The following is a 25,326-nucleotide window of genomic DNA, read 5'->3' as shown; positions in this document are numbered from 1 at the left end:
GTGTGGAATCGGGTGATGGGAAACGCAGCCCGACTCTTCCGTCCCCTCCTGCTCCTCTCCCTCCCCCCCGTGGCGAATGTGCTGCGCGGCGGCGGGTGCTTAAGCTCGCGGCGTTTGGCTGTTGCAGGCAGGAGCTGGGAGGAGGCGGCGGCGGCGGCAGCAGCAGCAGCAGGAGCAGCAGCGGCGGCGGCGGCGGCAGCTGGGAGGAGGTGGTGACGGTGGCAACGGCAGCGTCGGGGACGATGGCGCGACTGGTGGCAGTGTGCAGGGACGGGGAAGAGGAGTTCCCCTTTGAGAGGAGGCAGATTCCTCTCTACATAGACGACACCCTCACGGTGAGCGGGCCGGGCCGGGCTCGCCGCTCCCCTGGCAGCTGTTTCCTTCCCCCCTCCCCCAAGCCGAGCGCTGCGCACTGGAGAAAGAGTGTGTTGCAACTCCTAGGCGAGGCCTTTTCTCCGGCAGGCCCCGCAAACTCGCCTTTGCAGTGGGTCGCTTGGTAACCTCTGCAGGCCCCTAGCCCAGCGCTCCGTACGCTGTTTATGCCCCTCTCCCCAGGCTTTCCTTCTTTTTTGAACCCTCTTCCTTTACCTTTTCCCTTTAGTAGAGGCTGCTTTTGCCAAAGCACGCGCCTCATAAAGGGGTTGAAGGATCTTGGGCCTATCTTTTACAGAAACCACCTACCCTCGGGGAGGCTTAATTATCTAGAAATGTCGCAGTTCCCCGGCTACCTGTGTATTGCCTATCTTAATACTACAGCTCTCACTACATAAGCATATCTACTGAGGTCAGAGTGACATGATCGTGGTCAGTAAAAATTCCACTAAAATGATTTGATTTCATTGTAAATAGTCTGGTATTGTCTAGTACATTAAAACTATGAAACGATTGTACTCCTAGGCCATGACTCTTCAAAATGGGCTTTCTTGGCATTCTTTAGTTTACAGGTAGCCTTTTTATTTTCTCTTCGAAGAAGCAAAATGATCGAATGTATAAGAGCATTATAAAAAGCCGACTGCTCATCTTTAATGTCAAAACCCAATTCTGGGTAGTTTTCTTTTTTGAATTTGGTGGTAGTAGAGCATTACAAGATACTCTGCCTTGTATTGCTGTAGTATTTCCTTTAAAAGGAAATGGCAGAAATTTGAATTGAATTCTGAACAGGAAATGAATGCAGTTGCTTGCCACTGTTTCTTAAGAAATAAAATGAACCCTTATGAATATCTTTTGAAGTCTGCATTTTGATGATGCTGAAGCTTTAGATTATATATTTGCCTATTTTGATAAAGAGCAGGTCTTTTTATCTTATCACTCTTGGCTTTTTTGCTTTTCAAAGGCAGTTGATCTCTTTTGTTCCTGATTTTTTTTTTTTTTACAAATATCTACTGAAGCTTTTTAAAATTTTATATAAAATGCAAGTCATTGTAGAGATGCCACTCTATGCCCTTTCTGTTTGCCACTTTCAATTAAGAGTTGATTGAGCTGCAGTGCTTTTAAAAGGAATAGAAGAGTATTGAATGACTTAATTTGCTAGAACTTTTTAAGGAAAGCATCTATAATTACCCAAGTACATTTTTTTTTTCATGGAAAAAGAACGATTTGGCCTGACATAGGTAAATATAATTTGTGTTGATATATTAGAAAATACTCTGTCTTGGTTATGATTTTTGCAGTTTTTGTATTAAAAGTATAACGGACTTGTATTTTAAGTAGTTAAAAAACTAACACTGATCAAATTAAATGATGCATTTCTCAATTTGAAAACTAATAATCCATTTATCGATATTTTCTTCTCTTCCTCTCCAACACACTTCTAGAGCACATAGTTTAGTATCCACCTTTTATGCTTGTTGTCTCAGAATGCCCTTGAAGTTTAAAAAAAAATCTTTTGGGATTGGACATAAGATTACTGTTGAGTGTATAATATCAAAGCATAGGGGAAATCAATGTAAATTTTAGTATAAAATTTTGCATAGACACTGATTTCTCTCCTTATGCCCACTTAAACTGTAATGTGAGTGCAGTATTGATGTATGTTATATAGCACTTGAAAAGTCAACTTTTGGGTGTTTTTACACTTTTTTCCTCTGTACAATATAATAATTTCCAAAATTTCCCATAGAAAAAGATGTAACATTACACCGTGATTTATTATTGTATTTATTTGTCCAGAGAAGTTGGGATTGGATCGAACCTGGTGGTTGAGTTTTACTTTTATTGGATTGTGGCCTTGTGACTAAGGCAAATAAAGTGTAGGCTTAATTTAAATACCGCAAAAATAGCATTTTATTTAGGAAAGGGTGCAGTTTTCTTTGCTTTGGAAGGGTTTTTATCACTGGGGAATGAGTGGGACTATTGCTTTGTCTTGAAACTTTTGCACAGTCATTGAATGCTGGTTAGTGAAAATTCTTGTTAAGAATGCATTATAGTTAGGGAAGCAAGTTTCAGAACCATTCTACCAAATATTACTTAAAGGAAGAATGCAGAGCAAACAACACCTGTTGGGAAAGAGGGAGAGAAGAGCAGAGATTTATGCTCTGCACTGGTCCATTGATAGTTTGATGGTAGTGTATGCCTGAAGTTAACATTTGGTTTGGATTTTGTTTTAGGGTCCATAGGTGATGCATATTGGAAACATTATGATACCTTTATTTTTGGTAGTCTAGTATCTTGTTAGCTCCTAGATGTTAAGTCTAGTTACAGTGTTTACAAATCAGTTACAAACGTTTATTATTTTAGTGACAGAAGCTGAAAGTTGTAGTCTTAATCTGGCAATTTTAAATTGTATTTGTAAAATGAAACTAAGAAGCTTGTATGTGAGGAAGTAGCATCTTATTTGATATGTTGCATCCACATTAAAAAGGCCCAGTTTAGTGGGTTCGAATACTTGAGTACAGTGCTGGTGTACATGTATTTGAGATAATTCCAAATAAGTTGGTGGAATATTTAGGAAAGTGGCATGCTATATGGCAAAAATGCTTTTTAGTGTTACTAGCATTGTAAAATAAGATGGACAGAAAAGATTTAAGAGACATCTTTGAAGAATTACAATTTTTGAGTACTTAAAAAAGTTCATGAAATGAAACTATATACTGCTTTTTAAATGATCTTGAAAAATAATCACAAAACAAAGCAAATTATTCTTTCCTTCCTTCCCAGAGATAACTAAGCATACAGCAGCATTTGGTGTAATGCGAGTCGCAGACACACATAGATGCAGAGTTGATGTGCATTCTTAACATTTTATATCTTTTTTCATTAAATGTAATGTTGAGAATATTTTTTTCTTGCCATGTTTAAACAGCTTTAATAGTCCTATAATATATTTGTTGTGTGACTTTACATAATTTAATCATTCTCTGTTGGACATAGAAGCAGTTCTAGTTTCTGCTGTAAATAATACTGTAAGAATATAAATAATGCATAAATCTTTGCATTAAAATTTTTTTTTCCTCAGGCTTTTGGAAATACAGTTACAGGATCAAGGATAAGAACCTTTTATAAAGTTCTTGATACATACTGTCAAATTGCTACAATATTTATAGAATGCAGTTTCCCCTCTGAATTAAGACCAATCTAAATGGACTCAAACTCTGATAAGGGTTTCTTAACGGAGACTTTAAAAAGATAATAAATGGTAGCATTGCCACTTGGGAATTCGGTGTTTAGCATTTATTAAAAGTTTGTATTTAATGTTTTCTTTCAACTCTTGATTAAATAATTAATTTTAGCAAAGATGAAAGATGTTACAAATAGCTGTGAGGATAAAGACGTAAAAAAGCAAAACTAAAGTGACAGTGGTTTTTAATAAATATAAACTTAATATTGTTGGTTAGAGCTTATGAGAATGTTTTAAAAAACAGATTATTGTGGTCAGGAGAAACCGGGACAGATACAGGTGAAAGTAGGTAATGGATTCAATAAACTTTATAAAGCAATAATTGCTGGACAATGACTCGTTCTATTTTTGGCTAGGTATGGATAGGCAACCTCATCATTAAGCTGAACACTAATGATTCCTCTGTGAAACCACACCTGAAATATTTTACATGACTGTCTTCCTTTAGGTAACTTAGAATCCGAAGATCAAGTCAAGGAAGTGGTTTTAAAGAATGGGGGAAAAAAGTGCTACTATCCTCTTTGTATTCCCTTTTTTCTTTTTCCCCCTTTTTAATTGTCATCTCTTAACATTAAGCATATAGTGATTGGCCAGAAAAAAGCAAGGTAAAAAAAATCCCATTATCCTAAATTTTTTAAGGGCAAGGACAGAGGAATTCAGTGTGAATGCAGTGTTTCTAACCAGGGTGGTATAGAGTAAGTACAAGAGAATTTAGTATTATCCAAGCCAACAAAATCCAAGAAAGACACAGTAATAGACCTAATCTTGACATTTATCTATGCTTGTTAAGGTGAAAATTAAATGATCTTAAATGAGGGGTTTTTCTTTTAGAAAAATTTTAAAGCAAGTATTATTTACCAAATTACATATATTTTATATATTTAAAGCAAGTATTATTTACCAAATTACATATATTTTATAAAGGTCAACCAGTAGGTCTCAATATGTTAGATATATTCTTTGATACCTACTTTTAATTATTAAAGCAATATAGTTGTTCAGATAATAATTTACTTACACAGAGTCAGAATTTAGGATTTTGCCTATGAACCAGATGAGAGAGACCTTGATAGCTTTAATGTTAAAATAGTATAAGTAATTGTCTTAATTTTGTTATGGTGGCAATTGATATGTGGGGAAATGGCATATATCTGTATCAAGCAAGTGAACATGCAAATTAAGGTGTTAGTTGCTTAAATGGTAGATTTAGAATGATCTGCAGTGTTCTGTTGACTTACATGGCTTTAAAAGTTTATCTTACACCTTTTTTTAAGACCTGACAGTTAACTTTGAGTTTTAAACCATGTGGTGATTTCAGAAAACAATGTGAGTTAATTGTACTATTAACTATTTTTATTCTTTTACTGGTTTTCATGAACCAAGATTTCTAAAACCAGGATTATTAAATGTTTTTTAAAATTTCAGTAGATTATTAAATATGGTAAATACTGTGGGTAGTATAGATCATTAGCTATTTTACCCACTAATTTCAGTCATCCTTACCAGTCCATTTAGAGCTACATTATTAAAGTGGGCTAATAATCAGTTTCACTTTGTACTATTGATAAGTTAAAATATGAAAGTGCCTAGTACAATGCCTAGTATATATGAAGCTACATTAATTGTCTTTATTATTACCACCACTCTTTGGAGATATTAATAAGATTATGAGAGTGAAAACTAGAAAGAAGTTGAAAGACCTGAAAATTGGACAGTTGATCCTTGACACTGAGACTTGGACATAATAGTCTGTAAGTATGGAAGAAGAAACTTCCAGAACAGTAAAAGCTATTGAGATGGAAGTATGTCTCTGAACATGGTATAATGTATATAGACTTGGAAGCAAAGAACACTAAGTTTCCCCTCATAGTAAGTAGTGTTTGTGCATTGTAATAAATTTGGGAAAGATAGGAACACATAAAAAAAGTCATCCGTTTTTTCACTGTGTAGAGATAGCTACATCTAATAAATTATTTATTTTTCTGTAAGAAAATATGCAGATATTTGAATCATATTGTACATGTGGTTTGTGGTTCTGTGAAATACGATGAAGTCCTCTGGATTCTTGAGTCTGTATTTGCATCATTGTCCATCCTTAGCAGATGCTCTCTCTACTTCACATATCTAGTGTTTTCACCTTATCAAATCCAGAAAAAATATAAATATTGCTTACACTTACACTTGGTTATTCAGTCTTCAGTTTATTGTTAGAACAAATATCTTTTAAGGCTCTCATTTCTAATGTGGAGGAGGAAAAAATGGTCACCTCCATTAAGGAAGCAGGTCATTTTGATGCTGGTTGGTGGAGGAATCTCCTTAAGATCACATTCAACTGCGTGAGATTTTTTAGCATTTTATTTTTGCACCAAATGGGTCTCCTTATCTGACTTCACTCTTGGCGTGTAGGAGTTTGTGGGCCCTTGTCATCTTCATCTGGAAATAGAAGTTTGTCCTAGCACAGTATGTTTAATACTTTTAACAATGTTTTAGTTAAGATATAAATATGTTACTTTATTTCATTGTTTTGAAGACAGACTTTTTTTTAACATCTCTGGAAATTGGGTTGCTTCTCTGATTTGGTGACATCCTGATTATAATAGCTCCTTCCTAGTGGTACATAAATATGGTACTTTTTAATATTAGTAGTGTCACAGATCATTGAAATGTGCTAATTACTAATTCCTCATTATCTGACATCCCGAAACATCTTTAAGCTTTTTAATATTCCTCTTTCTCTGGTAGTAAGTTTTGATAATTGAATATCTCTGTGTATCATTTTGTTTATAATTAGAGCAGACATTTACTATGTACCAAGTACTGTTCTGAGTACTTTATGTATATATATTATATACATTATATACAAATAATTATAATGTAAATGACTGTACATACGTATGTGGTCATTCACATTATATGATTTACTATATTCCATTAAGAGGAATAACTAAAAATGTCAGGGTGTTTTAATGTGAAATATCAGGTCATTTTACTTATTAAATGCCATTATTATTGAACACTGCAAAAACACTTTTAAATATAATTTGTCACAACCCACTCTGAGAGATATTAAAAATTATTGCATATCTCATTTTACAAATGAGGCTGAAAATCCAGACAGGTTAAGTAACTTGCTCAGAGTTATGGTATAGTTTATAAGTGGTAGAGCTGGGATTTGAACTCATGTTTGCATGACTTCAGTGTTCTTGGTCCTAGATACTATTTCTGGCTTTAGAAACTTGTATAACTTGGATTTTTTTTTTTTTTTTTTTAAGTTGGAAGAGGGCAAGATGGCAGGTGGTGGAGATCTGGCTTTGGGGGGTCTACTTTTGTCCTAGGAGTTTATATAATGGTCTGTATTATGTATTCGAAGAATATAAATTAATTGATTTTTATTCTTTTGCATGTTAAGATGGTGATGGAATTTCCTGACAATGTGTTAAATCTTGATGGGCATCAAAATAATGGTGCACAACTGAAGCAGTTCATTCAGGTAATAGTTTTAAAACTCAAGCTTCTTTGTTTTCTTTATTTTCTTTAGATTCCACATAAAAGTGAAATATGATAAGGGGTGGCTCCATAGTGTAGTGGTTAGCATGTGTGCTTTACATGCAGAAGGTCCTGGGTTCGCACCCCAGGTGGAGCCATGGACCATACTCTGGGTGCGCCAGGCCCCAGGTGCACGCCGCTAGTGTGTGGGAGGAGACACCCTACCTTCAGAGATCCAGCTCTTAAGGGGAAATGGCAACATCCATAGGTCAGGGGTGGAAGTAGAAGGGGAAATTATAGAGAGGGGAAAAAAGTGAGATGATATTTACCTTTAAATGGTGTGTTTATGTGTGTGTGTGTATGAGTGTGTTTTAAAGTCATTTAAAATTTTAGCCCCAAGTTTTTGTTTTAATTAGGGCTTTTTAGGTCTTAAGATTGCACTGAAATTGCAGTTTTTTTCACTGTTACTACAGTGGATATATTTATGTACCTGTCATGAGAAGGAGATTCAGTAGTGTTATGTTATCATTTTACATGTCCGTAAGGCTTTAACTTCACCAGGTGATCTTTCCTGTTTTTTAAAGATAAGGAATACAACTTCTCATTGAGACTTTGTTGGGGTTTTTTCTGTAATAATTGTTTTATTCAAGTAATTAAAAGTTAATCCTTTATTGTGGACTTTCTTATTTTTATTCTGGAGCAATATAGTACTTTATAAATACACTATATATAATCAAGATAATGGAAGATAAATTGTTAATTTATTTCAACACTCTATTTCTACTATTGGAGAAAATTTTGAATGAATGGTTAACGGTAACTATGAGAAAAATCCTTCTTGGGAGTTATCTTATTTTCCCATCTGTTTTTAGTAAAGCTGGAGGCGTTATTTGTAGCATAACTATAATTCCAGCCAGGCAGGAGTTATTTACTAGAGTTTTGCCCATTTCTCTGCAGCTGTGGTTCTTAGTCATTTTTCTTCCTCGTCATAACCAACAGATAACATTCCTGTGCACCAGCATTTTAGTTACTACTCACTCGTAGGCTTCTACGTAGGTAACATAGGCCTTGTTCTCTCCCACTAATCCATAACACATCTGGTTGAGAGTTGCTGCTCTACATGATCACCATCCTAACATGGTTCCTGGAGCTAACAACGTATTGCTAAAAATTGAGATGTGGTAAAGCTGCATTGTATCTTTATTCTTATTTCTTTTCTTCCCTTTAAAAACTTTTTTATTTTAAGCAAGAATACTAAGCTTAATACTCACTGAACAAGTGCTAAATTTCCAGATGCAATCCTTCTTTTTGCTATGCTGGCACACATACTGCTTAGCCCTGACATCCGAAGCAGAGCCTTTTATACCCTAAATTCTAGAGCAGAGGTTTCTGTATAGCAAACTTAGTACAGTATGGACAAGGCTGACTGACTGACTTACCTTTCTGACTCAGTTACAGATAGAGGTGGCAAACCCTGCCCAGGTTGTACGTAATGCACAGGGATAGCAACCAGAAGTTGTAGTGAAAGTAATTTTATATTTTTCTTGGGGATTCCTCTTCATTTTTCTTTCCCTCTTTTTTTCAGCGACATAGTATGCTTAAGCAACAAGATCTAAGTATTGCCATGGTGGTGACATCACGTGAAGTCTTGAGTGCACTTTCTCAGCTTGTCCCATGTGTTGGTTGTCGTCGTAGTGTGGAGCGCCTCTTTTCCCAGCTTGTAGAGTCTGGAAATCCTGCCCTTGAACCCCTGACAGTAGGGCCAAAGGGAGTCCTATCTGTTACTCGAAGCTGCATGACTGATGCAAAGAAGCTTTATACATTATTTTATGTACATGGGTAAGTATAATTAATTAGGAAAAATGGGTTTGTTAAAATTTTTAAACTGGGTGACAGTGGTAGCATTTCTAAATTTGGTCAGGGCAAAGCTTGAGCCCAAATTCAACCATTTTATTGAGTAACTTCTATGTACCAGTGACTATAAAATATCTCTTTTCATGTGGAGAAAGGCAAGCAATAAGCAAATACATAATTTGTCAGTTATGATATTATGAAGAAAAACCAGTAAGAAAGATAGAGAAAGAGTGGGTGGAATTAATATGGAGGATGATTCTGCTGATAAAATAACATTGACTATTAGACTTGAATGAAGCGAGTGAGTGAACCATGTAGATATCTGAGGGAAGGCAGAAAGGGAGCAGCAAGTGTAAAGGTTCAAAGGTTAGTTTTCCTGGCATGTTTGAAGAACAGCAAGGAAGCCATTGTGACTGGAACCAGGTGAATGAAAAGAACTAATAAAAAATGAGGTCAGAGGAGGACCAATTATGTAGTGCCATCCTGAGGTCTTTTTTTTTTTTTTTTTTTTTTTCCTTTTTACTCTGAGTGAAACTGGAAGATTTGGGAGGATTTTGAGCAGAGGAGTGACCTGGTCTGACTTGAAATTTGGCTTCCTCTGACCTTTGTATTGAAACTGAGTGGAAGAGTGGTGGAAGGACAGAGAAACAGGCTGTTTACTAATCCATGTGAGAGATAACAGTATTGTGGCTGCAGAGGAGAAATGTTTGGGTCCTGGACGTATTTTGAGGAATGAGCCAGCAGGATTTTTGGATAGATTGGATATGGAGGAGGATATCAAGGATGAAGCTGAGATTTGGGGGTCTTAAGAATAGGACAGATGTTTTTCATTACTGAGATGAGTAGGACTGTGGGGAGCAATTTTGCAGAGCTCAAGTGTGGATATGTTAAGTTTTAGATACCAATTGGGCATCTAAAGTAGATGTAGAGTTCAGAGAGGTCTGGCCTAAAGATGTAAGTTTGTGTCATCAGCATATATATGTATAGTATTTAAACTAAATACAGTATTTGAACTATAGTATATAAAATATATATAGTATGTAGTATATGTCTACCTATATATGTATATGTAATTTAAACCCATGAGTTGAGAGATGAGTACCACAGGGAAAATATTAATAGGAAAAGAGGTCCAAGGACCAAACCTGGGCGCTTTCCTCTTTAAAGGTAGTAGTAGAGACTTTGGATTTTTACTCTGCCTGATAAAAGAAGCTTTGGAGGGGTTTTCAACAGAAATAACAGAATGTGAGTTTTGTAGTGGAAAGATCACTCCAACTGCTAAGTGAAGCCTTAGAATGTAAGGGCAAAAGATAGAAGCAAGGAGACCTTTTGGGAGGCCAGCTATTGCAGTTGTCTAAGCTAGAGAGGCAGGTTGGACAAGGGTGGAGGTGCTGAGAAGTGATTTGATTCTGGATATATTTAAAAGTTACAGTATACAAGCTTTGCTGATTAGTTGGATACTGGATGTAGATATTAGTTGTACATGTTTTTATGCTTGCATAAAATTTCTGTTGGCACCTCATCCAGGATAATTTGTGTATTTAGATAATGTTTGGACAAGGTAAGGTGGCTGAGAGGTAGCAATCAGTCAAAATATTTGAGTGCCAGGTACACTGCTAGATAAAGTGCAGATACAAGGATGAATGAGAGATGCAGTCTGGGGAAAAGAGTATTTTGAATAGAGCAGGTCTCTTTCAACATTTTGACAGACTGAGAATGGAATGGGAAGACAGGTGTACAGACTCTTTGGAGTTATAATTTGAGGAGAAATTTTCAAAGTAAGTGATGTGTCTATAATATTTTATACTTTTTACAAAAAAGCAGTAAAAGATATTTTGAAAATTTTAAAGAAAAATGAATAATCCAACCTTTAATGGTTTATTTTTAATTAGGTCCAAACTAAATGACATGATAGATGCTATTCCAAAAAGTAAAAAGAACAAGAGATGTCAGTTGCACTCCTTAGATACGCATAAACCAAAACCTTTGGGGTAAGTAGAATTGAATATCAAGATGTTTTGTCATTGTTAAGATTATAAATGTTGATTATATTAGTATTAAAAGACTCCCACACTGCTAGTTTTCTTGCATTAATTGGTTACACTATAACAAAGTTCAAAATAAATGTTTCCTACTTCTGTAGGCCTTTTTTTGTTACTTATAGGGTCTCAGTATAGGTTTACTTTTTTAAAAGTTTTTTATATATACCATGTTTCAGAGGAAAGAGGTGGAGATCTTTGTGGAAATTTATGTAGCCAATATTAAGTTGTCCAAAGTAGTGATATTCTTTGATTTACATAATAGGCATAAATTATTTTTCTTGTCTTCTCTTCTCTAAGTCTCCCTAATAATTTATCAAGGATTAAAAAAAAGGCTTGACTCAGTTATAACAATGTTTATTTATGTAACTAATTTACAGTTTTCTTCTTGGTTAGGTGCTACAATGCCCAAGGCTGCTTCTGCCCCCATCTCCCAGCACAGTGTCATGGTTGCCCTCTACAAAATTGCTTAGGGTTGTAGGTGGTAAGGAGAAGTCATAGAATTTGAAGGGAGTTTCTAAGAAGTAACTTTTGGAGAGAAAGGGATGATGTAAACTACTGAATTAATTTTAAAAGTTAGTTTTGAATATCTCATTAATAGTGTTGACACCATTGTTGTAGACATGTTTCTGTCTGGCAGAAAGACCTGATAATAAGCTGGTTGTGTGTTAATCTATTAATAAAGTTTTTGGGTTTTTTTCCTTCTATAATTAGGAACAAAAATAAATATTTTAAAAATTTTATTATGAAAACTATCACACACATAGAAGAATAGACTATATAAGGATTTCCCTCTGCCCAAATGCCTTCATTCAGATTCAGTAGTAATTATCAAGGTTTGCCATATTTGTTTTATCTGCCTTTTTCTTTGCCGAAGCATTTTATAGCAAGATTTAGGCATCAAATTCTTTCACTCCTACATATATGCATACATATCTCTAAATATATGGACATTTTCTTTCTTAACGACTGCAATTTTAACACCTGACAAAATTAACTATAATAATCTACTACTCACTTTATATTTAGATTTCCCCAACTGTCTCAAAAAAATGTCTTTCTACATTGATTTGTTAGAATCGGGATTCAAATAAGAACCACACATTACATGGTATCTAAATGCGAGAATACTCTGAACCCAGTGAAGTTCTTCAGCAACCTAAAGTGGTTTATCTAAAGATAATTATTTCACGTACCTGATTTACCAGTATCATTAGAGAATTCCTGACTTTGTGAATACAGAATTCAGGCTCAGTTTCTCATTAGACATTAACCTTTCCTGAATGATTTGTTGGCTCCAGTCACAGAGTAGGATGATACAATAATAGCTTGCCTTTGATTTTTCGTTAGGCAGATTCTTCATTGAGCAACTAAAAGCAACAGATATCCTAACATCTTACACATCTGTGCTCATTGCCACCCTTCTTCAAAGACCAGTCCTTCCACTTTTGCTCTGGATTATATCTCCTCTCTTGTTCTCACTGACTGTCATCAATGATCTATTTTTATTAAATTGACATGCAGCTATGTTTTCCTATCTTTCAGCTTAAAAAACAAACCTCCACAGCCATCACATCCCCCTTCAGCTATAGTCCCACCACATGGGATGCCAAATGTGTTAGAAGCTTGTTTGGTGAATTATGGAAGAGAATGAGTGGAGTTAGTCTACCTTAAGCGTTGTCTCCTAAGGTAGCTTCAGTAATTCCCACATACCATATGCAGAGCAGCCCAGGAAGTATAGTCTGCTTAGCCAAGTCTCCTTCTCCACTTTGGATGGTTGCTTCCGTTATATGCTCCTGTGACTTTCCATTTTATATACTTCTACTGTTCCCCTCTTTTTCTGTTTAGACTTTCTCCAGGGAAAGAATAATATAATTAGGTTTCAGCCTAATCAGTTGCATCAATCCAGCTCAGCCTTTCTTAGAGTATTCTCTAAGTAAACCCAAGTTTTCGTCTAGGAGTAAGTTTGAGATCCAAAAGAAAGGTCTAGGCCAGAATTACAGACCTGTAGTTGGTGATTGATTACCTGAGAGAATGTATATAAGATCACTTAAGAGGAAGAGTAAAAGAGAAGAATGTTGAGGAATTCAGTTTAATATTAGAAAAGCCAGTAAAGAAACCTGAGGAAAAAGTGGCTATAGAGGTAGAAGGAAGCCAAGGGGAAAATGTTTCAGAAGGGTCTGGTCAGCTATGTTGAATGCTACAGAGTCATCAAGGACCTCAACACTGAGATTATTGGTAATTTCAATGAGCAGATCTGTAGTTCAGTGGAAGCAGAATCCAGATCAGAATGAGTAGAAAAGTGAATGCAGTGTAAGGTAATGGATTAAGTTGTGAGTGAAAGGTGGGAGTAAAACAGGGAAGTGGAAAGAGTTCTTTTTCAGAAAGCTTCAACTTGAACAGAAGGAGTGATATAAAGACATTTGGTCTGGAGAGATTATGGATAAAATCTTGATTCGAGCTGTAGAATTTTTTTTTTAAAGCTGTTCTTAGAGTAATGCTTTTATATCCTGATGATAGAATAATCATTCCCCAGCTCTGATTTCATGAACCTTTTCCTCAGTTATGACAAATTGAGTGTGAAAGTTACTCAGCTTTAGGACTTTATAGATCATTCAAGTATATTTAGAATAAGAGTAAATATGGGAGTTGAGAGTAGAAGGATGCAACATGGAAGGCAGAGCAGGAGTTAAGGATTTGTTTCAAAAATTAGAAGCACTGGACCGTGGCCTGAGCCCTTATGAGAAGGAATGGAGAGCTAAATTGTATGTCTGACCTTATATGGTGGGCAGGGGGCTGAGAAATACCTATTTAGTTATATAGAGTAGATTAAGTAAAGATTCAGAGGTTTTCCATCTCAAGCATCCAAGGTAATGGATTTCTAGGACTGTAGTGAGACCTACAGAAGAACAGGCAGGAGCCAGTTCAGAATCATGAAAAATCAAGAAGACTATCCTTGAATGGAATATAGACACACATTACTCTTGGAATGCACATCTGCAGCAAAGCAAAATGCATGACCAGCGCCACATTGAAACCTGTGGGGGAGGGAGAGTCTGGGAAATTTTTAGTAAGTTTTTAAAAACTTATTTGTATAGTACTTATTGCTAATTTAGGCTGTGTAAAGTGTTCACTGTAGTTGCTTTTTTATTTTAGTAAATATAAAAATTTATTTACTATAAATTAACCTGTGACTTTCCCAGCTACTTGTAAATGTGAAGGTAGATAGAGTTTTGTTGCCATGGACTAGCTATAAAATCACATTGAGTAGATCAAAACTTGTTATAATTTTCAATTTGTGGGATATTGATCCATGTTTATAGATGAAAATATAATTTTTCAGCTCTTTTGACTAAAACATTCCAAGTACATTTGCTCATAAAATGTTTAGTATATTAACCAGTTGCTATCTTAATATAAATGTTGTTAAATTGTATCAGGTAATCTTAATAGTTGAGCAAGAGTTTTTATATAAAGATAAGAGCACATGTTTAACATTTTAATATGGTTAAAATGAATATGTAATTATATATACAAATTTGTAAACTTATTCTACTAATATCTTAATGTATTAAAGAGTTCATGATCTTTAATATAGACTATAGCAATTATTTCTTCAGATTATCTCAGTGTCACTAAGCTTTGTACTATACTGTACTACAGTGAAGGGAGCAGTAGCAGTGTCAGTTCAGAGAAGTTAAGTACAGATAAGAGAAGTAGTGAAGACCACAGGAAGGACAGCAAGTGTAGGATCATTTTCCATTATGGACCTTTCCAGGGAACAGCCAGGTAAAATCAAGCAATCCTTTACTCTGCCTTTTAAAATGTTTTTACCCTTATATATTTCTCCTTCTCACTAACATTTGTTTCTTTCTGCAGAGGTTGTTGGATGGACGTATGGGAACTCATGTCCCAAGAATGCAGGGATGAAGTTGTTTTAATTGACTCTAGTTGTCTTTTAGAAACACTAGAAACATATCTGCGAAAACACAGGTAAGTGTAAAGGTCATCATGGTGTAGTTGAAAGGTTCCTTAGCTATTTGTCATCCAGCCTGACCTGTTACTGATCTCTTTCGTATACCTGTGCTTCAGCCTTTCCATTAATGCCTGGAACGAAGCAGAGCTTAATGTTAGAGTGGGCAGTTCCTTTATGGGATGACTCTCAGTATTAGCCTTCTTAGCCAGCATCTCGTTTTTTTATGATCGTTTTCTTGTAACTTTTACCTGTTGGTTCCAGGTCAGCCTTTTAAGAAACATAGAATGACTGAATCAAGTAAAGTGTACTGAATCACTTGGGAAACTCTAGTGTTCCTTGTTTTTGTGGTAGAAATATTTTATGATGTCATTTTTAAAATGAAAATTAAATTAGCTTTCACTTAGTAATATTTTGAAGTATTTCTATAATTGCCAAAACCTAAAAATAGAGTTGGAATTTGTGTGTTTCACGTACTATAAAATAAAAGTAACTTCAGATTTTTCTTTTTAGTGTACTACTTCACAAAGGAATTTTCTAAGTGTTATTAACATTTGGAAATTCATAGGGAGGGGGAGAGGAATTTTCTAAGTGTTATTAACATTTGGAAATTTGTAGGGAGGGGGAGAGTGCAGTAGGAAAGGAAACTAGTAAGGGAGCCATCTAGAGATGACGTTCTTGGGAGAGTCGTATTGTTTTAATATAAGTTTGTCACATGTCGGGTTTGTGGTTATGTGTTCTTTGACCTTGGGACAAATATACATAGTTACTTTGGGGACACTTCTAGAAAACGTGATTGATAAAAACTGGCATTATCAAGATTGGTGTTAGTATGGCAATGAGCTAATGACTTAACCTGTGTACTTAGTTTATTAGGTGTTTTTCTTTTTTCAGTTATAAACTTTGTTATTTGCTTTTTTGGTTGATTATACACAAGAGAGTAGAAATTTGTGTCAGTTATTTGGAGTTTTGGAGGGGAATTATATTGATGTAAAACATATAAATGTATAGATCCATTATAGATTCCTTCCTATTTTAATACTGAATCCGTCCATCCAAAAGATACACTTTTGGGGTAATAAATTAGTAGTCCCCAGAGCTACTGTTTTGGAGTTTCCTATAATGGGTACAGATATTTTATGTGTTTTAGGGGCAATATTTTATGTTGTTTATAAGAAGGCAGAGTGCATTTTATCAATATCTTAAGAGTAGGGAGAAGTACAATTAAGAGGAATTAAGGGAGATTACATTGAATCTGGGTTCTACTGATTATAACTTTGTATAAGTTACTTGACTTTTCTGTGCTTCAATTTTTTTTTCAAATTAATAATAGTACTCATAGGATTTATAAGATTAATTTGTTGTAGGGATTTTTGATACATAGTAAGGCTTACTTAGAACAGTATCTTGCACATAGTAAGCACATAGTAAATGTTTGTGTGCCAGATTTGCAAGTCCTTGTTACTACTGTGTATCTAGTTTGGTTTGGTGCAGTTTGAGTTTTTGTGTTATAGTCGGTTGAAATTGATTTGTAAATGTTTAAATAATGTACCTTTTTGGCACTTCTACATTAGTGGACTTTTCTGAGCACTTTATAATAAAAATTTACTAACACAATTTGGCCAGTTAAGTATTATGGTAGTACATTACTGTATTAGAAATGAGGTCTTAAGAAACTGAAATCTCTGCCTTAAATGTTTTTTAAATTTACGTGCAGAGTTACTCTTGAAAACAGGAAAAATCCCATTCTGTTGGCTTTCATATAATATTTAAAATTGCTGTTTACTTGTGCTTAGGTTACTTTTGATTATACTCAAAACATATTAAATTACTAAATGGAAGCCATAAAATATGAGGAAAATATTTCAAGTTTTTTTATTATTACCGAATGACATTTAACCCTTTATTTACTAGAAAATGTACTTATTATTTATAACCTGAAAATGTGGAAGTATTTGTTATTTGTGTCCATGTCTATTTTTTTAATTGTTAAAAAAAGCCCGTGTAATATAAATTTATCCTTTTAACAGTTTTTAAATCTATTACAGTATTGTTAACTATATACACATTGTTATACAGTAGATTGCTAGAATTTTTTCATCTTGTGTGACTGAAACTATCTATTGAACAACTCCTCCCCTTTTACCCTTGCCCCATCCCCTGACAACCACCATTCTATTTTCTGTTCCTGTGAATTCGATTTCTTTAGATAATTTACATAGGTGGAATCATGCAATATTTGTCTTTTTGTGATTGGCTTATTTCCTTTAGCATAGTGTCCTCAAGTTTCATTCATGTTGTAGCATGTGACAGAATTTCCGTATTTTTTAAGACTGAATGATTTTCCATTGTATCAGTCATTCATCTGTCAGTGGACATTTAGGTTGCTCTTCCTTCTTGACTATTGTGAAAAATGCTGCAGTGAACATGCGTGTGTAGTGCGTAAATATCTCTTTGAGATCCTGTTTTCAAGCCTTTTGGATATATAACCAGAAGTGGGATTGCTGGATCATACAGTGGTTTTAGTTTTAATTTTTTTGCGGAAATACCATATCATTTGCCATACTGGCAGCACCATTTTCCAATTCCACCAACAGTGCACAATGGTTTTAATTTCTCCACATCCTTGCCAACACTTACTATTTTGTAATTTTTTTGCTAGTGGCCATACTAATGGGTATGAGGTGGTATTGTGTGGTTTTGATTTGCAGTTCCCTAATGATTCATGATATTGAGCATCTTTTCATATACTTGTTAACCTTTTGTTATATCTTCTTTGGGGAAATGACTATTCACATCCTTTGCCCATTTTTTTAATTCGTTATTGAGTTGTAGGGGTTCTTTATGTATTCTGGACATTAACTCCCTTACCCATTATGTGGTACAAATATTCCATTAGTTGTCTTTAAGTGGATTGATTGTTTCCTTTGCTACACAGAGGTTTTTAAGTTAGATAATGTCAAATTTGCCTTATTTTTGCTTTTGTTCCCTGTTTTTTGGATGTTATATCCAAGAAATTATCACTTCCAATGTCATGAAATTTTTCTCCCGTGTTTTCTTCTAGGAGTTTTATGGTTTCAGGTCTTAATTTGTAGCTTTTAACCCATTTTGAGTTAATTTTTATATATTTCTTTGTGTCCTTCGAAGCATTTACTGAAACAATTATTTAACTTGTCAACATTATTGCCTGTGTACCATGTGGCATAGAGCCTCTATTTTAACATATATTTATTTCAAGAAACACAGTTATATACTATTGGGCCAGAAAGAAGTATGTATTAAACTAATGCATCTTGGGAAATAAGCCTGGAAACAGTAGGTTGGGTAAGGGAAGAAGTCACCAAAGGCCTTAATAAGGAGTGTGAATTTTATTTCTAGATAGAAGATTTTTAAATTGAGAGCGAGATAATTAGATTTGTTTTTTTAAAAATTATTGTGGTATGAGAGAAGCATTAGAGCTAGGAAGAGGAGAAACAGCTTTTTAAGAAAACAGTCTAGGTGATTTATAACAAAAATTTGAAAAGAATGGACCTATAATTGATTCCACCCTAAACGGGGGACCTGAGATGTTGGAATTAACTGTTTCCTTTCCGGGTGACTTTGTTAATGGTGATGTTCTTAACAGGAATGGAAGGAGACATAGGGCGGGAACAGTATGGCCCTTGGTTTTGGACAGTGAGTATAATGTGTTGCCTATTGGATATCTATGATGTCCCCCATTTTTCAGTATGAGTCTGGCCCTTAGGCAAGGGGTAGAGTCGAGAGTCAGATATGTTAGCTAAAGCCATGGGGGTAGATGAACTTGCCTAAGGAGAGGAATTTAGATCAAAGAAATCAAAATTTTCTCATCTACCACAGGTGATCATCTGAGAGAAGCAGTTATTAATATTATGAACCTGGCTTTTTCACCAGACCAATTTCTTCCTTGTTTCAGGAATTCAAAAATGAAGAAATACACTTATTTAAACCACATTTCTATGTATATGTTGTCTATTTAATGATTGTTTTGAGAAACATGGTTTTATTTTTTATTTTTTGGAAGAATCTGACATTTTGGAAACTACCAGTAAACTAAGAATACATGTACCACTTTCCCACTCTCATTGTTACCCGCCCCCCTCCACCTCCTTTCCTGCCCACTGCTTAGCTAGTGGTGAACTAAAATAAAATGTTGTAAAAATTTGAATCAAGGTTTACTAGCCGAAGATACTATTTTCAGAGCCTGTAAGGAAAGGATACTACAAGTCATTCGTTTGTAGCCTCTGTTTTATTTCTGACCAGTACAAATAACTTTCGAAGTGGACATATGCTAGTCCTTGGCAACTAATATTTTCTTGGCATGTATTTTATGAACTAACAAGTACATATCTGCCTCATTCTTTTAGGCCCCTATGCTTCTCTAGTTTAAAAAATCATTTACAAACGGAGATTTAGCTATACTCATATAATCCCTAAATTTATATTTCCCTTACATGTGTATGTTTCCCATTGTATATGAAGATTTTTTTTAATGCTGTACATGTTAGGGGAGTGTCGTCATCTGGTACACTGTTAAATGCCTTATGAAATGAAATAATGACACATCCAGTTCTTAATTTTGAAGTTTTTCTTTTCAACAGGTTTTGCACTGATTGCAAAAATAAAGTCCTCCGAGCATACAATATCCTTATTGGTGAACTTGATTGCAGCAAAGAGAAAGGATACTGTGCTGCACTTTATGAAGGCTTACGGTGCTGTCCTCATGAACGACACATACATGTTTGCTGTGAAACAGACTTCATTGCACATCTTTTGGGTCGTGCTGAGCCAGAGTTCGCAGGAGGGTATGAGTATGTAATTTGCTAGAATGGGCTATCTAGCGCTTTGCTTTATTTTATTACTAAAAGTTTATTTCCATTACCTTCTGCCTCAGTACATATGATATATGTATAAATTAAAGTGTGCCTGTAAGCATTTTGCTTTCTTTAAAACATTCATTTTTTAATTAAAAATAGGAAGAAAGTGTTCTATGGTGTTTGGTTCAGTCCTCTCTGCTCCTTGTTGCTTGAAGTAGACAGGCTTTTGTTGGCTTTCATTATTATATCTAGTCATTTTCATTTGGAAATGATTAGAAGGGATTTTTTCTCCCCTCCATCCATGCATTTTCATGTTTAAATTTTGTTCATAATGATGGTTTTTGCATAGGAAATGAGGTCTTTGCAACAGGGGTTTAAGAAATACTTTATTGAGTGTAATTCATGAACTGTACCTATTATTAAATTATATTAGAACCTAAAATTTTATCTCTGGCTGTGTTGTAAACATAAAATCAGAAAAAGTTCATAGAATAAATTGAACCTATTTCCCTTTGTGTTTTGTGTACCAGCTCTTATTCGAGTGCTTACTTTCTGCTAGGCAGTTAGAATACAAAGTCTTCTGTTATCACTGAAGCTCCGTGAACACTTCTACTGAAGATCGGCCTAGAAGGCCTTTGCCCATGATTGAATCACTTTGGCATTGCCTTTCTGTATTCCTCCTTAAAAAAAAGAAGCAAAAACTAAATAGGCATTTTCTGTAATTAGAAGATGAAAGGAACTGTCTTACCTCTATGAGCTGGACACTTATGACTTCTTTGTGCCCCAAAAACTATCTCTTTAATGCCAGTTCCTGAATTACCTTATTTTTAGCAATTTTAGTACTGAGTTCTACCTGCATGTGTATTTATTATTGGTTATAAATGTGTGCTTTGTATATTTATACATTAATTGAGTTTGAATGTTATTAGGTATGAAGATTGTGTTTAAAACCCAAACTTGCTGATAATGTTATCCATCTTTTACTGTTTTAGTTAAGGGTATTAGGAATTATATGTGATTTATTCTCCTTTATAGACGAAGAGAAAGGCATGCTAAGACAATAGACATAGCTCAAGAAGAAGTTCTGACCTGCTTGGGAATTCATCTTTATGAAAGACTGCATCGAATCTGGCAAAAACTACGAGCGGAAGAACAGACATGGCAGATGCTTTTCTATCTTGGTGTTGATGCTTTACGCAAGAGTTTTGAGGTAACAACAGCTAGCTTCGTGTGCAAGATTGCTTAGTCAAGCTATTGAACTGAACCTTAATGTAAGTAAGCCACCAGTCTGACCTTGCCTCAGAGGTCTGCAGTCCACTGATACAGTGTCATGACTTTTGGAGGGTAAGGGATAGGTTCCCTGAGGAATGGAAATTTAGAAGCTTGTGGATTTTTCTTTGTTTTTTTAGTCCTGTTTTTCTGCCAGCCTTAGCTTTTTAGACTTTTTCAGTGCAGAAAGCTGAAGCTGATTATTTAAGAAGATGCTGCTGTGAAACGTAAGCAATGAAAAGTTAAAAGCAGCCCTAAAATAAGCAACAAAATTAGCAACCATTAGTCCCAGTTTGCCTCCTGATGTGCAATAATATGAAGTAAATATAGTCGAAATGCCATGATGTGTAAGAACTACTTCTTGGAAGCACACTGAAGTCTCTTTATAATTCAGGTGTAGAGTTTAGTGCTTGTGATTTGGTAACCTTCCCCCCTGCCCCCCCCCATTATACCCTGTAGACATAAATTTTTGGCTAGTGAATATTTTGTTAACTTCTGGGGCATGATTGTAACCCTTTAACTGGTTTATCAGTCCCTTTTGAGAATGTATGAAAGCTACAGACCCATCACGAACTTTAAGCACTGTTCTGGAAAGTTTGAAGAGATTTGTACTAGTTTCTACTGAATAGATTTCTTCTTTTCTCTTTGTATGTTTGTGTTTTCAGAGACTAGATCATCTAATAAGGTTAAAGTTTCATTGTATGAAAAAATGAATGGATGTTTACTTGTGTGAAAATTCTGAAATTTGAAATTAGAATATTGGTGGTTTGGAATAGGAGTATGTATGTCTACCTTTCCCATAGGAATTAGTTATTTATTTACTTCCTGGGTAGATTTGAAGACTGTTATCATTTAAGGTATTAAATGTTGAGATCCTTTTTGGAGACTACCTGGCAAAATTGCAGCACGAAATATCAGTTCATTTAAAATTAACAAATGAGAATTTTCCAGAGTTTTGACCAATATTCACTCTCAACTCTGTTTTTATAATAGATGACTGTGGAAAAAGTACAAGGTATTAGCCGATTGGAACAACTTTGTGAAGAATTTTCAGAGGAGGAACGAGTAAGAGAACTCAAGCAGGAAAAGAAACGCCAAAAACGGAAGAATAGACGAAAAAATAAATGTGTATGTGATATTCCTACTCCCTTACAAACAGCAGATGAAAAGGAAGTAAGCCAAGATAAGGTAGTATTCCTTAATATTGATTGGCTCATGAATATATAGTATTGTTTTTTGCTAGATTTTGACATTTTTACTATGCTTTTTCAGAATGTGAGCTACTACAGCCTATAAATTGGCTTTTTTTTCCTACTATAATCTGTTTAAGCCCCAATTTTTAATGTCATCTGTTTGTTTTATAAAGACAATGTTGGATAGTTATCTTTTTACCTGGCCTTAGTATACTGTTAGATCAAAGTCCAAATGTGGAAAGTTAACTCCATGCATGACCTCGAGTAGTTCTTAACTTTTTGGTCTCAGGGACCCCTTTGCAGTCTTAAAAATTAAGGTTCCTGATGAGCTTTTGTTTATGTGGATTATACTTATCAACATTTATTGTATTAGAATTTAAATGGAGAAAATTTAAATTATTAATTCTTTTAAAAATAATAACCTCATTATATGTTAACATGAATAACATTTTTTGAAAAATAACTTCCCCAAAGAAAAGGTGAGAAGAGTGGCATTATTTTATATTTTTGCAAATCTTTAGTATTTGACCTAAAAGGAATCAGGTAGATTCTCATATCTGCTTCTGCATTCAGTCTGTTTCCCTGTGTTGCTTGGTTGAAGCATATGAAGAAAGTCTCTCAGAGATACATATATATGTATATATATGGTAGGAAAATGGAGGAATGCTTTAATATAAAACTTTTCAGATGTGGATACTCTTCTTTGGCATTACAACTCAACAAATGGTAGTTTCTTAAAGATTAGTTGCAGTGTGGAACCTGATACCTTATCAATGGCTTTTTCATACTCTGTTGAATTAAAATCCATTGGTCTGTGTTATACTTTACATAGATCTTTTACTCAGACATGATTTTGTAATGTAATGCATTGATTATTTGAATGCATAAAAGAGTATCTTCCCACTGAGTATCTTCCCAGATACTGACATTATCAGATAATCACATTAAAACCACTATTGATCTCATCAGAAAGGTCTTTTAAGTATTGAGAAGCTTCATGCTTATTGTGCTTGTATGTGCAAGTTTTAAAAATTTTGATTGTAGTTTGAAAGTTTGAATATCATTGACAACAGATTCTGTCCATTGTTTTCCTTAGAGTGATGGGCTGGCTTCATTTTTGAGAAAATATCTTTTAAATATCCAAGTTTGAATAGCCACAGTTTGTCTCTTATTCCTTCTTTCAAGTGAAATTTATGTTTCAGGAAAAAAACAGCTAGTTCAGCTTGCAGCTCAAACAGTTGCTCTGGTACTCTTCCTTGAGACAATCATTGTACTTTGGTATGCAGCAAAAGTGCTTTAAGCATACTTCCCATTTGTCACATTGACTGTTAAAAAGACATCTACACATGGGATGATATTTGATAAAATTAATATTTTTACTGCTTCAAAGACAAGTGAAATGATCTATCTATCTACTGAGAGTGTTTGATAAATGAGAATTATAGTCACTATTAGTACACTTTGGTTGCCACTGCCTCGATTTGTGCTATAGCCCAGGAACTTTTTTCACTATTGCTTTTGTACCATCACTCTCAGTGTCAGTACAGTGAAAAAGGCATTATGTATTAGTATTCAGATGAAAATATTTTTTACCTATAGAATCCTTGGGGTCAGCAGATCACCCCCTGAGAACTGCTATCTTAGATTTACGTGATATCATTAGCTCTTAACTTGCTTTTAGGTTGGTTCCTGGTCTTGAAGTAAGTAATTTTTCATGAGAATAGTTTTTTTTTATTAACCTCAACTCCTAATCGGTTAATATTAAGGGAATTAAAATGTAGTCATTATGGAGGTAAAGCTTTTTAAAACTGTTAATATTGATCCTTAAAGGAAACAGACTTCATAGAAAATAGCTGCAAAGCCTGTGGCAGCACTGAAGATGGTAATGGTTGTGTAGAAGTAATTGTTACCAACGAAAATACATCATGTACCTGTCCTAGCAGTGGCAATCTTTTGGGGTCCCCTAAAATAAAGAAGGGTAAGTAAAAACAGTTTCTTTTAAAAATTAACTCTTAAGTTTATTTATTCTCTCTTAAATGTATGAGCTTTTAGAGATGGTATAACCTAGAATTTAGGAATTGCTTTGTAACACCAAGAAAATCATATAGTCAGATGCTTAACATTTTTTTTCCTTATATTTAAGTTGTTGGCATTTGATTTGTGAGTATTTGATATAAACAAAAAAATCATTTTCATTATTAATGTACTTTCTACTTTCAATAAGCCACCAATTTTGAAATTTTTCTGTGGTCTTCAGTTGGTTCATTCTTTGTCTTAATATATTTATTGGCATGTTAATTGTAACTGTCACCTAATTTATTCTCAGGCTTATCTCCACACTGTAATGGTAGTGATTGTGGATATTCATCTAGCATGGAAGGGAGTGAAACAGGTTCTCGGGAGGGTTCGGATGTTGCCTGCACTGAAGGCATTTGTAATCATGATGAACACGGTAGGTTCAGATTTAGCTTCCCAATTATTTCTGCTACATGGCTGATTTGAGCAAATAAGTAAGGGATTATTGATATTTCTGCAGGTGATGATTCCTCTGTTCATCATTGTGAAGACAAAGAGGATGATGGCGATAGTTGTGTTGAATGTTGGGCAAATTCTGAAGAGAACAACACCAAAGGAAAAAATAAAAAGAAGAAAAAGAAAAGCAAGATGTTGAAATGTGATGAACATGTAAGTGTCTTAACTTACAATCTTTTTTTAAAATTCTTCCATTATAGTTGGCATACAATATTATATTAATTTCAGGTGTACAACATAGTGATTAGATACCAATATAACTCAAAAAGTGGTCATCCCAGTAAATCTGGTACTCCTCTGATACTGTACGTAGTTATTACAATAACTATATTCTTTATGCTGTACTTTATATCTCCACGACTATTTTGTAACTACCAATTTGTACTTCTTAATTCCTTCTCCCTTTTTCACTGACCCACACCCCCAACTCCCCCCTCCCCACCCATCTAGTAACCCTCAAAATGTTCTGTCTGTGAGTTTCTGTTTTGTTTGTTTGTTTTGTTCCTTAGATTCCACATGTCTGTGAGAT

The 25,326-nt window shown here is 34.8% G+C and overlaps 1 protein-coding gene across 6 annotated transcripts in view; it reads left to right on the top strand.

Annotated features, from left to right (window-relative positions):
• GGNBP2 (gametogenetin binding protein 2) overlaps window positions 1-25,326 on the top strand; it is a 30,707-nt gene that overhangs the window by 559 nt on the left and 4,822 nt on the right. For 2 of the 6 annotated variants that reach the window (XM_016143342.2, XM_036222571.1), the window contains exons 2-13: window positions 128-335; window positions 7,026-7,106; window positions 8,688-8,941; window positions 10,849-10,947; window positions 14,659-14,784; window positions 14,875-14,988; window positions 19,588-19,797; window positions 20,839-21,013; window positions 22,066-22,260; window positions 24,096-24,243; window positions 24,592-24,717; window positions 24,802-24,950. In XM_016143342.2, the coding sequence (XP_015998828.1) occupies window positions 243-335; window positions 7,026-7,106; window positions 8,688-8,941; window positions 10,849-10,947; window positions 14,659-14,784; window positions 14,875-14,988; window positions 19,588-19,797; window positions 20,839-21,013; window positions 22,066-22,260; window positions 24,096-24,243; window positions 24,592-24,717; window positions 24,802-24,950 (1,770 nt within the window). In that variant the 5' untranslated portion in view covers window positions 128-242. Of the gene's footprint in view, window positions 1-15; window positions 336-7,025; window positions 7,107-8,687; window positions 8,942-10,848; window positions 10,948-14,658; window positions 14,785-14,874; window positions 14,989-19,587; window positions 19,798-20,838; window positions 21,014-22,065; window positions 22,261-24,095; window positions 24,244-24,591; window positions 24,718-24,801; window positions 24,951-25,326 lie in introns of those variants that run through there. The other 4 variants (XM_036222572.1, XM_016143341.2, XM_016143346.2 and 1 more) reach the window with 4 other exon arrangements.

This window comes from Rousettus aegyptiacus, unplaced genomic scaffold (assembly GCF_014176215.1).
Source record: "Rousettus aegyptiacus isolate mRouAeg1 unplaced genomic scaffold, mRouAeg1.p scaffold_m13_p_6, whole genome shotgun sequence".
NCBI lineage: Eukaryota > Metazoa > Chordata > Mammalia > Chiroptera > Pteropodidae > Rousettus > Rousettus aegyptiacus.
The sequence above is the reverse complement of the archived record's forward strand: the minus strand, read 5'-3'. Positions and strand labels throughout refer to the sequence as shown.